This window comes from Amblyomma americanum, chromosome 3 (assembly GCF_052857255.1).
Source record: "Amblyomma americanum isolate KBUSLIRL-KWMA chromosome 3, ASM5285725v1, whole genome shotgun sequence".
Taxonomy (NCBI): Eukaryota; Metazoa; Arthropoda; class Arachnida; order Ixodida; family Ixodidae; genus Amblyomma; species Amblyomma americanum.
Window position 1 is genome coordinate 198,511,436 of NC_135499.1, and position 18,118 is coordinate 198,529,553.

The 18,118-nt window shown below is 51.0% G+C and overlaps 1 protein-coding gene across 1 annotated transcript in view; it reads left to right on the forward strand.

Moving 5' to 3' along the window:
* Positions 1 to 17,829, forward strand: part of LOC144125827 (uncharacterized) — a 105,446-nt gene extending 87,617 nt beyond the window's left edge. Inside the window, exon 2 of the mRNA XM_077659545.1 lies at positions 12,532 to 17,829. Within this exon, the coding sequence (XP_077515671.1) occupies positions 12,532 to 13,028 (497 nt within the window). The 3' untranslated portion in view covers positions 13,029 to 17,829. The remainder of the gene's footprint in view (positions 1 to 12,531) is intronic.
* The last annotated feature ends 289 nt before the right edge of the window (positions 17,830 to 18,118 follow it).

Genomic DNA, 18,118 nt, shown 5'->3' on the forward strand with positions numbered 1-18,118 from the left:
CTTTGCTATCACATCAACAAGCATAAAAAATATACTTTGTCCCAGCAGATCAGTTTTCCTGTGTTATTACTTTTCTAAGAATTGTTTTTCTTGTTTGGAAGGCAAAACTGACGGGTCATTGACGAGGAGAAGAAGGGACTTGTGTAAGTGACCCCTCAGTTTTGCTTTCCAAACAAGAAAAGCAACTCTTGGAAAAGTAATAACGAAGGAAACTAATCTCCTGGGACAAAGTATATTAAGGTGAACACCTTCACTGGCTCATACTCGTGGTGTCCGTCCGTCCGTGACACTCTTCAACTCGATAAGAAAAAAAATCTTTTTGCACGATGGGATTCGAACCACCATGCTTCCGTTCCACAGCCGAGCGTGCTAAAGACTACGCTGTTTCCTGCCAACGCATACGTAGTTCTCCTTGCCTAGGACGCTGGAGAATGCAGAAAGGCGTCGACTCAGATGAATGCCACCCAAATGACCTCCAGTGTCTCCAGCATTTAAGATTCACAAACAATTGCGTACTTGATATCTTAACCACACATCAGTGGCACAAGCAGCAACACCGCGCTAAAGCCTTTCGCATCGCCACACTTTAGGACAAAATGCCCCCTGAATTTTTTTTTTATGCTTGTTGACACGATAGCAAAGTTCCTGCTTTAACTGCGTTTTTCGCGATTTCTGTATTGACATGTAAAGCTTATCCTATCTGTGTGCACACCGCAATAAATAAAGTTCAGTTGACAGTTTGCGCACCAGTGTTTGTGTCGTTCCTGTGTTGTTCCAAGTCATTTCAAAAGCGCAATTATGTATGACCACTTTTTCTACTTGCAGTGCAGAGCGGCGCCATTCAGACATGAGTAATATGTCTAACCTCGATGCATTTTGTTTATCTTTTCTCCCTCTCATAAGCCATAGCATGAGCGTGTACCGGGGTCAAACAGACGTGTGAAATCTTGGAGCGAGCGCCGAGGTGCTTTGCTGCGAAGCAATTAAGGCGAAATCTCAGCGACGCTGCCCTGCCACAGGGGTGCGGTGCTCGTGCGCTTGTCTCTTGCATTGCGGCAGAATGCTGCTTCACCACATAGCGCAAGTGTTGTCGTTGAAATGCATTACCTGCTTTAAAACTTGACCCGCCGCGGTGGCTCAGTGGTTAGGGCGCTCGTCGACTGAGCCGGAGTTCCCGGGTTCTAACCCGACCGCGGCGGCTGCGTTTCGATGGAGGCGAAACGCAAAGGCGCCCGTGTGCTGTGCGATGTCAGTGCACGTTAAAGATCCCGAGGGGGTCGAAATTGATCCGGAGCCCTCCACTACGGCACTTCTTTCTTTCTTCTTTCACTCCATACTTTATCCCTTTCCTTGCGGTGCGGTTCAGGTGTCAGCCGATATGTGAGACAGATATTGCGCCATTTCCTTTCCCCCAAAACACAATTTTCATTTTTTTTTGTTTAAAATTTCGTTTCTTTCGCTCTGCACAGCACCGCTTTCCATGCCAAACCTGTTAACGAGTGCATACACGTGTTCTAACATCGCTTCTGACGTCACCGCCAGTGACGACAGAAAAAACCTGTAACCTCTATCCGTTTTTTTTTTTTGTCACCACTCATGTGAGACGGAATGAAAGGGTTTTACATTTAAGGCCGCATTTTGACAGTTGCTTATATGCGATGAATAACTGCGGGGTGCCGAAAAACGTGCGATCTAGTTGATTGATTCGTCTCAGCAAATCGAGCGTTAAGGTTCATATTGTAAACGGAATCATGACGTCACATGAGACGTCGTTAGCGAGGCATTTCAGCAATTGTACATATACAACAGTTTGGTTATGTCGCTACGAAGCGGGCCACACAAAGAGAACCGCAAGCAGGATCGCCATGCGGTGCGACAAACCTGCATGCAACCTCGTGTGCTCAGTGACCATACGTGACTCTAAGCAGAAGGGGAGTAAGACTCCCTTTTATAAAAGGGACTCTTTATACCCATATAGGCGTATTTGTGTTTAGAGTGTAGGTCGCTAAAAAAAATTTAATATATAGAGGAGGCGGTTGTAAATTGTTCATCTCACTGTAATTCGTTGCCGTTTCATGTGTAGACCAATAAAATGCACCAAAAAACTTCTTAACTTCAAGTAACGTCAAACGCGGCCGTCGATCAGACAGGATGACACATTCCAAATGCGGCTGGGCGTCGAGTTAACCTGTGTTACCATAACCATGTACTCAATACAGTATTAAGACACAACGAATGCTAAGGAGAATATAGCATGACGGAAAGCACTTATACACTAATGCTAGCTTTGGAGACGTCAACAGCAACACAACAAAAATCCTTAAACTCTGGACCGTCTCCCTGGATGTTGCGTTTAAGGGCCGGCACATTTCTTCAAGCGCCAAATTTGCCGGCGGTGCTCGCTTAAAACTATCACAATGCAAAAATACTCAGTCGTCAGCAGCTAAGCGTAACTAAACACCCTGTATAGCACTTATGGCCTCTTTGAATTCGCTGAGGGCGAGCTTACAGAAAACATCGTCGCCATAGCTTTAGACAAAGTCTACCCCGAAATGTCTCCGTTTTACAAGGATTCAGAGGATAAAAGCCGGCAATACGCTGCAAAAATGGCATATAACACTGTCTCGAGCAGTTATGCGACACGAGGTATGTATAAGAGATTAAATCCAACAAGTATCTCGCGAAGATTAAGCAAGCGCACGCCGCTATATTTAAGCAGACGAATACATGCAACAGTTAGTTCGAAACGGGAAATGTTACACGTGACTGTCGGAACGCCTAATGTCATAGTGCACGCGTGAAGGAAACCTTTATGCGCTTGTAAGCAAGGCGCGGTTCGTTTCATCTCGCCTTCGTTGCCTTCTTCCTATTTTCGCTCCGGTATTTGTCAAAGAATACCGCGTGCCTCTCGCAGAATGCAAGCTGTCTCGTGGAGTATATATAATTGCCCGCGCGGGTATTTTCCCGGCTTCTCGGCGTGAAAGCGCCTCTTTCGTCATCGCCGCTCGCTGCTTCTCTGCAGTGTAAAGGCTGAACATCCTCCCGCGATGATGTATGGGCCACCGAGACGTCGTTTCTGTTGCGCTGCTGCCCCCACGACGCCACCTGCGCTACGTATACCTGATCGCGCAGCTGACTAGCATAGCTGTTGTGCGCATTAACCTCTTGAGAAGGAAATAACGCCGCGTAGACGTTTTTTTTTTTTTCGCACCACTGCTAGAAGACAAAACGCGACGCAACTTGCACGACTGTCTCATCCCAACTATTTACGGCCCGTGGACAGCCAAGTGCAAAGGGGCTCTATGGAAATGAACGCATGCACGCTGATAAAGAAATCGATGTTCTTTATTATCGAGTTGAGCTGTGCGGTGCGAATTCGAAAATTGGGTCCAGATAAATCTGGCATGCAAACCTAAGAATACCCGCCGCGGTGGCTCAGTGGTTAGGGCGCTCGACTACTGATCCGGAGTTCCCGGGCTCGAACCCGACCGCGGCGGCTGCGTTTTTATGGAGGAAAAACGCTAAGGCGCCCGTGTGCTGTGCGATGTCAGTGCACGTTAAAGATCCCCAGGTGGTCGAAATTGTTCCGGAGCCCTCCACTACGACACCTCTTTATTCCTTTCTTCTTTCACTTCCTCCTTTATCCCTTCCCTTACGGCGCGGTTCAGGTGTCCAACGATATATGAGACAGATACTGTGCCATTTCCTTTCCCCCTAAAAACCAATTATTATTATTATTATTATTATTATTATTATTATTATTATTATTATTATTATTATTATTATTATTATTAAACCTAAGAATGCATTAGAAAAGAAGACGCCAGCAGGCATTGGTCCGGCTAGTGCGAACAAAGTACAGGCGCATCCGTGCCAGAGCTGTAACGTGCGATGAAAGCCGTATTTTGCCTTTCGCTGCGTCTTATCTCCGGACAGACGCGCGTAGATCACGCTGTCCAAAGGCACGCGCGTCGCTGCCAGCAGTCGCACGGCCGACAGTGTTTGACACCATATTTCAAAGTGGTCTGAAATTCCGCTCCCCACCGTCCCCTCCTCTCCGAACAGAAAAGCATCCTCACGTCGACGGGGCCATAGGGCGGCGCCGCTCCAGACGGCGCCGCATCACTAACGCACAAACTCGACGCGATTTGCTTGCCGTGGCTTATTCTGAGCCCTCGAAGGGTCAAGCGCTCTCTGTTCTCTCTCCGGCCGGTTTCGATTAATTCGCAGCGGCGTTGCCAAAAGCGCGCGCGCGTGAGCACCGCTTTTGCTTCTTTCCCGCCTTTTTTCTTATTTTTCTTCTAGGGGCATCCGGGCCCCATCAGTACAGCACGCACAAACAAACAAGCACGCACACTTTCCCGCCGGAGTCAGCGGCCGAACTCGAGGCATCAAGCGCCGCTCGCCGCCACTGCAACAACTATACGGCCGTGCCCGCTCTCTCCCCCCCCCCTCGCCTCCTATGCCTTGTAGGCCAGCAGCAGCAGCAGCGACGACGACGAGAAGCCGCGGCAACACCGCGCGAGCGAGATGAGAGACCGCCCGTCGGGAGGGGAGCGACGCTCCTCCTCCGGCGCTCGTCTATCCTCGCCTCGCGCCGCAACGAACGCACGCACGGATAGCCGCGCCTGATCCACATATGATCCCGGCGCGCATCCCATCAGCCGCCGCCGTGGTCATTATGGGAATGCGCATGCGCTCTCCGGTCACGACCGTTTCTGGTCACGTCCGCGATCTCGCCCCCCTCCGCCGCCACCTCGTTCCCCCCGCCCCGGTATTCCTCACCTACCGACCATATACCATACTCTCCGCGTGCCCAGGTCGTGCTTGTTCTTTCTTACGCTTTCGTGTCTTCCAAACCGCCGCTGTTGTTTTCGGCCCGGCTGCGTGTGTTTTTCTTGTTTCCATTTCTGTTCTACGCGGTCGCTTTCGGGGAGACCGGTTCCAAGCCGCGCTCTGCGTCGTCATCCTCCTCCCCCTCCTCGCGAGCGACGGTGCTGCAGAAGCCGCGGCGGCAACGACAGCAGCAGCAAGCCAGTACGGCGCTCTCCCACAAAAACAGACTCGCCGATGCCTGTCCCATCGATTATGTGCCTCGCGGGGGAAAACACGAGCGGAAAGAGACTAACGACAGGCAAAGGGAGCAAAAGACAAAACGTAAGAAAGCTGTAGGAAGCGGCGCTGCTCGCGGAGGCAGCGGCCGAGCGCACTTTCGGGTAAATCGCCGCCGCCGCCGTCGCGGGCATGCTCTCTTCTGCTCCAATGCGCGACCCGATCCCGAAGCGCCCTCTTCACCACCGGTCCCCCCCCACCAACCACTAGCGATCCCCAACCCCGGGGCGCTGTCGTGAGCGTGCGCAAGCGGTTGCCTTCTTTTTGTAGTCGCAGTTCCTCCTGTTCTTTTTCTTCCTCCCTTTTACGACAAATGCAGCCGCGCGTAGCTCCCGATTTGAACTCGTCTCTTGCCTTTCTTGCGCTCGTGACTCGGGTTCCGAGTGGTCTGCTGCTTTGCTTTTGCATCGCACGAAAACTGCCTGCTGATCTCGTTCGATAATTATGTGGAGCATGAGAATCATTACACTATATCGCTCCGAATGCCCGTAACGTGAGGAGGGTACGACATGGGCGCCCCATGCGGCGGCGTTCCGATCGGTTCCGATCGACGCGGTACTACATAGCAGCCTTAACACGCTGCCTCGCTCTAATATGCTTCAAGCAAATGGAATCTTATCGTGTATAATACGAATGGCCCCTTGTAAAATAATATAAGCGGTGTCATTTTTCTTCACCTCCATGAGAGAGCATATGAGAACAATGATAAGTGCGCGAATTTTTTAGAGTGTTCACCAACTTGCCCCACTTTGAGCACCGTCTGCTATAGAATTGTGACTGATAATTTATTGAGAACGAACTATTTCCCTGTGGGCTTAACCATGAGTGACTGCTGATATTGGCTGGCGGAGGCAGAGCTGACTAAACTGTTTTGAGTCCCTGCGGCAGACGCATATAGATGGTACTCAGCTTCTTAATCTTTACCCGCGCAGCATCCCAAGTAATGCTCTCCGGTGCGCGCTCGCACACCGCATGCACTTTGAGACGCAGCACACTTTTCTGACGTCTACATTTTGCGAGGAGAGAGCGAGACACTTGTCGGGGTATGAGAAAGCGGAAACGCCAGACACGATAGCATGAAGCCCAAGCATGCCTACTCTAAAACTACACGTATTATCACAGCAGCACAGCTCGCCCTGCCAGTGAAAGTTGACGCGCTCAATAGCCTCGTTACAGACTCACATTGTCATAGCCACACCTTCTGGTGTTCGTCGTCACGAACTGACGTCATCACGTAGCTAGGTCACACGACTGGTTAAGCGCCACGTGAACTATTAATGGGTTAGGTGCGTTTCCGAAGTCAACGCAAAGAATCACTGGAAAATCGTCTACTTCCGGTTCCAATTTTCTCCACTGCTTGCCTCTTGCATCGGTAGACCGCCGTGCATGCTGTTGTCGATTATTGACTAATTAATTTGCGCTGTGACATCGCCAATTGCGCTAATTGTTATCATCGTGAGATAAGCGCGTGCTACGTATGTGTGGGACGTGAGCTCAGGAATTGACAATACCGAAACACAAGCATTTTCTGTCGTGATTAATATGCCGACCTAGGCTGGATGTCGAGCATATGCTCTGCAGTCGATTTCGCACGGCAATTAACTAGTTCAACGCCTCGGTCATTATATATTTCTTTTCATTCATTTGGCGCTCTGCAAATTTAAGTGTTGAAGGCTGTACATTTTCCCCACAGCGTGTAAAGGCTCCCGATAGGCTAGCAGGTGACGCATTGGTGCCACTGTGCGCACAGTGCGTCTCAGCACGTCGCACTGCGTACTCATAGGAAGCCTGACACCGTTTTCATTATTTTGGTTGTATTACGCGCCACGAAGCAAACCACCGTCGAGGTCGCATTCGTTTAGCGATGGTGCATTACATTTAGCGATGTTACACCTCGGATAGATTAGTAGAACACGCGGCATTAACACAGCGATAAAGACGGCGAGCAAGTTGGAACTGGAAGTAGTGGCAGTAGACGACTTTCCCCTGACCCTTTCTTTGCTTTGACTCCGGAAACGCACCTCACCTATTGCCAGTGGTCATGGGGACCAGCTTTCGTCGTTACAGTTAAAGAAAGCCTCTGTTGAGCTACCAAGCGCGTTCCTTTGTCACATTCTTTCTTCCAGACCGCTCTTAAACATGCTCCTGACGCTGGGAAGTTACTGGCACACCATTAAATTTCGGATTTCTTAACATATTATACGTTTCCGCAATAGATCCACAATCAGCCTCGTCGGCTAAGAATCCGGATGCGCGTGTCAGTGTATGTACTTCTTCTGCGGAATGAAGTCTATTCCGGTCAATTCCGTAGCGGCAGCAAACAACGCACGCGGCATCATCGCGGCGGCCTCGGCGAGGCGTGCTCGCGGCGTTGCCCCGTGGTTGAGCGAGCGCGCGCGGAGGACCCGAGGAGGCGCCTAAAAAGATGGCTCCCCATCCCGCGGTGACCATTTGTCAGGGCAAATCCGGATCTCACACGAGCTGCTCAGCGGGACCGGTTTGCCAGATTCCTACAGAGCACCGCGCCACGCTCCTCGCCGCAGACTCTCCCCTTGGACTGGGCGCACTAACGCACGCGGGCAGTGCACGGTCAAACCGCCGCGGTGACGCCGCCCCTTGAAGACCTGTGTAATGCGCATTCAGGGATACACATATACACGCAGACTGGGCTGTTTCGTTGGGGGCTCCTTATCTCTGCTCTTTATCTCCGCAGGCAGGCGGTCGTTGTGCAGAGCAGCCGAAACAAATGAAAAGCGGTATGCACCGTACGTCCAAAATGGAGCTCGTTAGTCATCGATGCCACAAGAACAGGATGTGCGTATGCCGCTGAAGGGCGGACAGGGCATAGACCAAGACATTGCGCACAGTGTGACGAGGTAAATTTGGACGCTGATACGAACATAGCGTGCTTAAAAAATGCGACAGAGCCCTTCAGCGATAGTCCGAAACGCAATTATCTGTGGACTACCTCAGTACCTTGGTAACAAACTTGCAATAATAACTGTCGTCTGTTTGCCCTCCCTTATAGCATGTCCAAAGCCCACTGCGAATGATAGCGAAGTGCTCAGTTGGGCTTCAACGCGTCGTTATTTCCTCCGGTGAATCGCGAGATGTCGATGGCGCCACATATGCAGGATTGGAACGACGAGTTCCTAACATGTGTGCTCTATGTTGGGATATATATGTTGTGGAGCGTGGAAAACCACAACCTAGAGCTCTTCGCGAATAGCAAGCGTTCCGGGGCGCTTTCGTGAAGCCCGATGGCCACTATACGCAGGCTGTTGGTGTCCCCTCTCTGAAAGGGAATCGACCGCATCACGCGCCACCCAGCGACCACACTGGCCGAAGCATCCAGCGGCGACGCGACGACGAACCGCGCGGAAAAGGCGTCCGTAATGCAAACCAATAAATTTTCACTCGATAGCTGCTCCGGAGCGGCGAATGCGCAACATACCGTAGCCGGGCTGCATTCTGTCTCTTGCTCTTTCATTCCCCTCTGCCTCCGGTGTACATCGCAGCGCCGCGCAGAGGCCTTCTTTCCTTCTTTGCTCCTCTTTCCTTTCCCGTCCGGTTCTCTCCGCTTCCGACAGCTCATCGCGCTCTCTCGTTTTTCAGCTCTCTGTCCCGCCGCCGACGTATGCACTCTCTCGCGGTCCACCGCACCTCCGTCCTCCTCTCCTGCTCCTCTTAGCGTCTCGTTCGTCGCCACCGGTGTGCGGAGGACACAGGTGTCTACAGGTGTGCACTCCCCGAGATCGGAGAGATGTGTTCCTTGATTGCCGCGGAAGCAGCAGCAGTGGCCGCTCACTTTTGGGGGAGTGGCGCGTGTCAGGGAGGAGACGAGATTCATTTCGACGATTGCCGGACGCAACGACCGGCGGTCCGGCCCGGAATTTCTTCTTGTCGGCAGTGCGATGGAGAAAGAGGGAGGGGGACACCTCGCTCTACCGCCGAGCGAAGGCAAATCGCTGTAGTACCTCGTTGGCGCGCCTGATGGGGCTTCGTTCACTCGCTCTGATAAGTCTTCAAGGCTTTGAGTAGTACTGAGTTATTATGCTAGACTCCGCAGATTAGCAAAAGAAGGCTACTTTACTTGAAGAAGGCTTTACTTGTAATGTGTAATGGGGCGACTGTTGTGCTGATCGCGCGCCAGTTCACGGCCTCATACCCTCTCTGCTATGTGTACTGGTGTATAGAGGGCAGTCCCCCCCCAAAGAATACTAAGATTTTGACGAAGTAATAATCGCGATCAACGTCCATCGGGGCATAATCGTGCGATCACAAAGCAAAGCTAAGGTAAAGCGTCGGAGTTGAAAATAACTAACGGTAGCTGCGAAGCGTTACTATCCAACACTCTATAAAGGCGTGGCTACTCTTGTGTGGAGGAGTGTATACTACTCTCCCCTTGTCACCTTCTCGTTAACTGAAAACGCAAGTTTCAGCAAACTGTCAATAAAGGAATGCCAGGTAATCTGGCAGCGTGAATATCAGCAAGATTCGAGTCGGAAAAAGCTAATACATTTTATTCAAACACGCCACTTAAAAGACAGGGCGCCAGATCCTGTGAAAGGAAGCTACTCTTCTTGTGAAGCCATTCCTGCACATGTTCCATGTATCGCTCGATGTGATTTCATCTAGGTTCATCGTGCTGTTGTCGGCTTAGTATAAATAACTGATAAAACGCGAAACCGAAGTGATTTTGCTCCCACGAGTAAACCTATGATTTGAATCATTAAGTCTGGCATCATAAAGCATAATACTGCTGGAGAGCATTAAAGTTGACAATGAAGGAATGAAGAGAGAATAAATTGCAAGTTTTATATAGTCTGAACACATTCTTAGACCACATTTCTTCTTTCCCATTTATTCTTTCCAAATCGAATGCCGAATGCACTTTGCCGCCAATCAACTGGTAATTCTTTTCAGTGCTCTGAGAGCGACTGGCTTGAACGACAAACTTTAACTGTGCTCGTCACCCCTTCTCCATTTGTCTTTTCAATTCCCTCATCCCTCCTCCACAGCACAGGGTAGCCAACCGGAACATCCTCCTGGTTATCCCTTCCTTCTTCCTCATCATCTCTGTCTCTCTCTCTATCTTCAGTGCTCTTAATCACTCACGATTAACGGCACTGTTCGCCCCCCCCCCCCCCCCCGCTTCCTCTCCGCAAGAAGAAAGCAAATCAATCTACACTCTGGCTGACTAATTATGTGCAGCCCCGTAAAACCCCTAAACGCGCTTAAAAAGGACGCAACCGCATGCGCGGGAGCTCCGACAATCCTTTCTAACAAATTTATCGTTCACGATTCGACCACCTCTCGGTACAAACTCCCACGCATATCGCGGTAATAGGCGAAAGTAAAGTGGGAAGAACGCCCGGTGCAGCTTATTGGGCATAACGTTTTAAACACGTTCGCTGATCGGACCAGCGGCCGCGCCACCCATGCCACTGCACGTAATTTGTGCGTGCAAAGCGGGCGGGCAAAACGGGGCGGGTCGGGCACCTCACGTTCGAGCCACGCGCCACCGCCGCGCACCTCCGAGCGCTGCATCTGCGATAAATATCGGGGGCTGCCCTCCCGTGCAATTACGGCGGGCGGCCCTACTCCCCCGTTAACCGCGAGCACTGCGCCGGCCAGCCGAGGCGACCTGTGGTGGCGGCGGCACCCGTAGAACGGTGCCCGCGCGCGCACCCGGCAGCTGCCCCAGGCCAGCGCAGAGATTGCCCGGCGGTGTGTTCTTCGCTGGAGGGATGAAGGCAGGCAATTGAGTGCGCCCCACAAATTTGCGGTGGCCACCACTGGGGGCAAAGCTTTACGCGGAAGAGAGCCGTAGATCGTCGACGGAGCAGACAGGGCTGCGGTGGCCTCTCTCGCTTCGCCTGCATGCGAGTGCTCGACTTTTTCTCGGTCAAGCAGCTTTGCTCCCGCACCGTTTGATGGGGAGCTGTGCTTGTCTGTGTCTGGATTAGGATCGTGCATACGAAGCCCCGTTGGCGCGTAATTTATCGCTGGCTCGTTTCCGTGTGGCGTGCTCTTATGCGCGTACCAGTCGTTCCATTTCGCTTCGCGAGTTCGCAGCACAAATTTCTTCATGTGCCGCAACACTCTGGGAGAGAAAGGAGATGAAGAAGGGATGAACAGAGCGAATGAGAAAAGAGACGAAAAGTTGGGTTCTTCGTAGGACAAAACGCTGTGGAACAGCAGTTTGCAACAGTCTAGTGATCTCACTTGAACTCGATCGAAATAACTCTGTTAGCATATCCTATCAGACTGTGGTCGAAGATCGAGCGTCTACAGCTCTGACAACTATCTTTTTTTTTTATTGTTTTCCGTCACTGTCACCTCGCCGAAGATTTTTACCAAACCTTTTGTTTCATCAGTTATGTCATCATTGTTTCGCTCGAGATGTTCGGCTCATGTTCAAACACCACATTACATATAGCGCATCGCTTTGAGCATAGTTATATGGCACTCAATTATGTTAAACGCCGTATTTTCGCTGTAAGTTATGCCTCATATCTCCATGAAATGGAGCGATATTCTCATCGAAATTGTACTCATATTCGATAAGCATTGATTTTGCAATGCATGAGGGAACGCTGTACTGATCCAATATTACCTAACGCTTTTGTAATGCTAACAGTAGAATCTAAAAATATGTTAGTTCTGTATGCATACTAAATAGCTTTATGACGCGTTCTTTATTTGCTCTGTACCTATCCAAACCTGAACGGATCCTTCGCTTGTGATAGCCAAAAATAGATATTAGTGAGAGTAATATTCATTAGTTAGGGGCAGCACGCTGTACGAAATTTTCTCTTTCCTGTTTGCTAGATTACGCGGACGGTAAAGTATGGTAAGAAACAATTAGGCTTGTAACACGCGGCCGTATACGCTTGCACAACGCATGATTTATTTTCAGAATACCCTAAGGCGCAGCTGGCACTACAGAGGGGGTCTCTGGTGAGAAACAGAGCATGATCATAGAAAAGGGCAAACCAAAAGGATGGCTGCAATATGCATCCTGCACCTATTGTGTGCACGTTGGCAGCGAGTGAGCTTGCAATAATCCTTAAGAGGCCCGAAAGCGGACTGCCACCGCACCATCTCGAAGTAAGTTGACGAGATTTGGCGAGTTTCGCGGCCTATAGGGGCGCCACTAGCCGTGCTATAAGCACTGCAGTCAAATTGGAGGACGCGGTCACCCGATAGTTCCATGGCATCAGTTAGTGATGGGTTTCCCGACTGGATCTTAGCTGTCGAGGCTTTATTTTTTTAAGTGCTTTATTTTTTTGCCCGGCGTGCAATGGGCTTATGGATAATGCCTATCTCTCTTCAGTGTCGCACTTTGGGGTGACAGTGAGTGTGTTTGAGGAAGTCAGTGTGCCCTCGTGACGCGTGCTCCTCTCGTGTTCGCAGGCGAGAAGCCGTTCAAGTGCGAGTACGAAGGCTGCGACCGGCGGTTCGCCAACTCGTCGGACCGCAAGAAGCACTCGCACGTGCACACCTCGGACAAGCCGTACAACTGCAAGATCCGCGGCTGCGACAAGAGCTACACGCACCCGAGCTCGCTGCGCAAGCACATGAAGGTGCACGGCAAGTCCCCGCCCCCGTCGCCCTCCTCGTCGTCCGCCTCGGGCTACGAGAGCGACCCGGGCGCCTTGGCAGCGGGCCTCGGCACCGTGACGGGCTCTTGCAACGCCGCGAATCCCGCCGCCGGCGCGCTGGCCGGGGCGCCCAGCCTGCAGCCCCTGGGGCTGTCCGGGGCGCCCCCCCACCAGCTGCCGGCATCGACGGCGCTGAACGAGTGGTACGTGTGCCAGACGGGCGGAATGCCCACTCCGCCCAGCAACGAGCACTCGCCGCTGGGCGGGCCCCACCACCACCTCCCGCCCCCGCCGCCCCCGCCCTACTGACCCCGGCTGACGGGGGCCACCGGCTTCTGAGGGCCCCCCGACGACGCCAACGCCCGGCGGTCACCTGAACGGCAGCAGGATCGCCGAGTCTCGTCGCCGTCGAAGAAGCGTTGGAAGCCGCCTTCTCTCGACGACCAGGCCGAGCAGACGACGAAGCGGGGAGAGCGGCAACCTGCTCGGAGCAGACGGACCTCGAGGCGTCCAGAAAAGGCGGCTTCGTGACGGTGACGTGCGCTGTGCTGGTCAGCGACGGGACACAGTGCCAGAGGTGGCAGCGTGTGGTGAACACTGAGGACGCTGAGACGCGCACTTGGCGCCAGGGCCGCGGAAACAGGCCATCATAGCGCGACAAGGCACACAGCGACCGCAATAGAAAGTTCCAGCATGCATGCCGTCGCAGTGAAAGCTTTGCACGACGTACGGAGGATCCGCTGCCTTCACGAAGGTTGGAGCGGGCTCTGAGCTGCTTACCGTTCGTGGTGGAGCCTATCGAGTGACGTGCCAGCAGCCTTTGGCCTTAACTGTTGCAAACGCTTCAATGTTACTGCTACCTTCGCCGCAGCTTCCAGTCGCTTAGCGTGTAAACACGTCGCGATGCCGCTAACGTAGCGAGCGCACGCGGAGTTAGCGCCTAGCAGGGTGCGGCGTTAATAGACGCTTTTTAGCATACCGGAGACGTACTAGCGGAGACGGATACCGGATTACCGGACCCCTCCTGCGCACTCGCAGTGCTATAGGCGGGGCCACTGCGCTAATACGTCCCCGGTATGCTAAAAACGTCTAATGTTGGAGTAACACGGAAATGCGGTATGCTGGAACTTTCTTAACGCCTCGCTTGGCGCCGAACGCGATTTCCTTTAAACCCTTCAAACTTCCCGCCTTCCCGGTCCGTTTCCCCGGAATGGCTGCTCCGCGGTCCGTCATTTTCTCGCACGCGCTGCATGTGAAACGCACTGCGCCCAGAAATGCTCCGAGATGTGCATGGCATGCACGCCATGAATTGGCAGGCTGTGCGCCTGTAGCCATAGAGCATGCCGTTAATTTTCGCAGTCCCCACTCGTATTCAGATAGTCATAATGACTATGTTTTCGAACTTCCCGAAATAATGCGGGAACACATTCCGCGAGGTAATTAGGGATGTTTCAACCGCGTATTAGTGACAATTTTTTTTTTTAGGTCAGCCGTTTACCTACGCCTGCTTAGGATGGCAAGTCCCTCTTGGACAATAGCTTAGCAGGCCTAAACCTTGCACCGTGGAAAAGGGTTTTAAAAAAGCAACAAAATCTCTCCCATTTCTGGGCGCAGGAGATGCATCATCCGGCGAGTGCGTCACATATCTTGACTGTGGGAGCAGCCAGCCGCTCGACGCACGTAGCAAATGCGACTTCTGCCGCCTGCTTGCGACAGCTCTGTGTACGTCCAAAATAATTGTGTGGCTGTAATTTTTGGCTTTGTGTGGCAGAGAGTCGCGTGTGTACGCGGAGAGAAAAAAAAAGATGTTTGTTTTTTGCCTTGTGATAGAGATGGCGTTCTCGCAATGTGTATAACCATACGGCGCCTTTGACATTCGTATTTAGCCACATCGGTGATCTCAGGACGATCATTGTGCGTATATCTGCCTCCTTTCGTGGGAAAGAAAACCTCCGAGCGTTTTTTTGTTGTTTTTTTTTTTCTGAAGAGCTTCTAGTGCGGGACAAACCAACCCTGAGAATATAGCCTATCACACACGGCTGTTGCGTGAAGGATTCATCGTCTGGTGCCGTGCCGTGCAGTTCCATTCCTCGTGCGGTGTTTTCACTGTTCTATTCGGTCTTGTGAAGAGGTCTGCTGCGGCTGCAAAAAAAGAAAATTACAGCTTCACCCGTGTAAGGGCTGTTGTCAGGACTTCATGTCGTTCGCGCTAAATGGCGTCAATATCCAATGACGAAATCAGTGACGTCATATTATCTCATGTGATCAATTAGGTCATGTTACGCATTAACTTTCATGCATGGGACCCATCAATTTTCGAAGGGTCATATCAGTCCTGACCGTCACCCCCTTGTACATAAAAGACCACTTTCACACCTTCAAAGCTAAAGATAGTATCACCTTCAAGTTTTCCTTATCGCAACAAAAAGACAGGAATAATTCTTTACAAAGAGCCCAAAGGGAGCCACATTTCTTGAACTTTAGCAAGTCGAGTAAAGAAACGCATCGAGGCGAGTTGCAGACTTGCCGCTCGCATGCGTATAGGCTATAGTTGTACGACAGTCGTCTTCATTCACTAACGCACCCAAGTGCGCGGGCTATCGTGTTCTCTTTCCACGAAAGGAGGGCGTAAGGCGCGCACGACAGCGCATATCATCGCGGGGAGCGCTAAGCGACATTCACTACCTCATGTTGCAGAGTAGAGGCTGCACAGTCATGTCCCGAAGGCACAGCGAACGGATTGAGGCCGTCCTGTACAGTATAGATTTGGTGACGTGCACTTGACGCTTCACAAGGACCCACCAATGCTATTCTCATCGATAATGTACAGTACAGTCCACGCTTAGAGGGAACACTAATGGACATGATGCGAAATTCCGCAAGTGAGATTTCCCACATATGGCAACTGACGAAAACAAGATGGCGGAGCTCTTCCTAGAAGAGTTTTCAAGGCGACAAGAGGAGCGCGATGGACGGAAAATATGAAAACAGTTTGGAAGGATCGAACAAAAAACTTGCGTGTTTTTGCGCTCTGATTGCTCGGAGTGGATAGTCGGCCATCATGTTTGGGGTCATGTGAGACGTGTAAAAGTTAGCTTGCGGAATTTTTCTAAATTATGCAGGATGGACTACAGCTCAGATTTCCATGTAACGCGTCATGAAAGCCGTATTTTCGTTTTCGGTGACCTGGGAATAACCGTTGTAGCTATATTGACTTAAATTAGGCTTTCTTTTCAAGTGGGGACCTTACTGTGCAGCGTACAAAACCTGACGCCATTCGTGGATGGTGTTGCCCGCACATTCAGCATCTTTCACCGTCAAAATGGCGTCAAGGGATGCCACGACATATCCCAAAAGATTAAGCCGAGTGGTGTTCTCAGCGGTATATGTACTTAATATGTCGACACGCGCATTTCGAGGCGCAATTGAAGTCAGTGTCAAGCGTGCATTAAGTCGCTGCTTAGTTCAGCGAATCGCGTTTAGACGTTACAATCGAGTGTGATTGTGAAAATGGTAGAAAGAAAAGAGCCATCAGCATCACCATTCACAAACACTTACCTGATCTGAATGACAGAAGAATGTCTCTTGTCTTCCATGAGTCAGTCACTTTGTGATTCGCGCCAGAAAATTGTGCTCTGTGTATTATACAGCTTGTCAGGGTAGCGCCGGGAATAGTTTTCTCCGAAAGTTTCCAAGAGTTTCCAAATGACTGAATTAGCTTTCCTGCATTTAAGATTTTTTTTTTTATCGCCAAAGGAAAAGGGAGGCTGCGTATCCGCGAACTATGAAATCTCCAACACTAAACCGACGCTGCACTATAGTAAACATTGCGGGTAGTGAAAGCCGATGATTGCAAAAGGAAAAAAGTTGTTTGAAGATAACGCATATGCTACTTTTGTTCCATGTATACTACCAAGCCAAAGTAATAATTTCAGCTGCTCACGAAGAGAGTCCTTTGAACTCGAGTATGAGCTGAAGAAAACGCCGTGTACTTTACTTTTTTTTTTTGTCGGCGCTAACAGTATTTTTTTCGGTCAGTGAGAATGCCTTGAAGAAGTGCAAAGCATGAAAGGAAAATATTGGCATGTTCGAAAACTTGACCAAGAACATTTCCTCGCCTAAGCGTTAAAATCGAATTCCTCAAGGGCTGTGGGATCAGTTCACAAACAATGAAAAAAAATTAAAATGAGTGTTGACTCCCCGGACAGAGCCGTTGCGCACAAACGCATTCGTCCTCATGCCTGTGTAATATAGTCAAAGACGGGCACGCGACGATGTGCCGTTGCTCGTGCATGTGTATACTATACAGATACACACACACGCTGCGCTGGCCTTGTCGCGTTCCCCGCCTCCGTGTAAGATATATGCCTCCATCGTTTTTCATTCACTGTGTGTTTTTGTGTCGTCGTGATAGGTGTCGTGTGTTTCTTTCGCAAGAGCCAAGCCGCATGCCACAAGCGCCGTGCCAGTGCATGCATTCGCGTCGAATGTCGAGCCTCGAGTGACGGACTACAACACGCGCATCAGACGCGTCGACCGCACCTTGGGACCACAAGCGAAAAAAAAAGGATGGACTCTCGCTCGGCGCCAACAACAGTCATGCCTCACGGCAACAACGCTGGAAGACTGCGCCTGTCACGTGACGAGCCGCTAGGCCGTGTGCAGTTAAAATCACCCTTTGCACGTGTGTGACCTTGCGGGCAACACTGGAAAGCAGCACCGTGTATTGTGGCTCGACGACCGAAAACGGACGAAAAACTGGACAGACTCGAAGGACGTGCGTGTTCGCGTGTGCCTCTCTGTGTGCATGTGCGTTTTTTTTTTATGACGCGTGTGTCTGTAAACGTGTAAGTGTGCGTATGTGTACATTTCGAGCTCTCTATTTTATTACGAAGTCCTCCTTCAGACAACCCTGTACCGTTCCCCCGTTCCCGGCTTCCACCCTCCAGTCGACATCCCGCCGAGAATCGGATTAAGTGATAGAGCATGCAATGCGCTCGTCGTTTATTTTTGCAGTGAACTTGGACAAACGTAGAGAGGAGGTGAAAGTGATGGCAGCATTAAAAGAAGAAAAAAAAGAATAATGACGAGTTGCGAAAGCGGAAGCAAAGTTGTACTGTCTTTTATTCCTGGGCATGTGTCTTATCTGCCTGTATACACGGCGGCGAGATGCACTCGCTCATGTCGACGCTGGACTCGCTGCACGGGAAGCAGGAAGAAAAAAAATACATAAAAGATATGGTCACCAACACAGCCACTGTGTATACACCACGAAATATGCCACGAACTTAAGCAGGCGGGGCCAATGCATTGCGTGGGAGCTAAGGAAGGTCACATCAGTGACTGTTCCTTGGTGGGCCGCAATTTAATCGTCTTTTGAAATAACAGCTATATGTAGT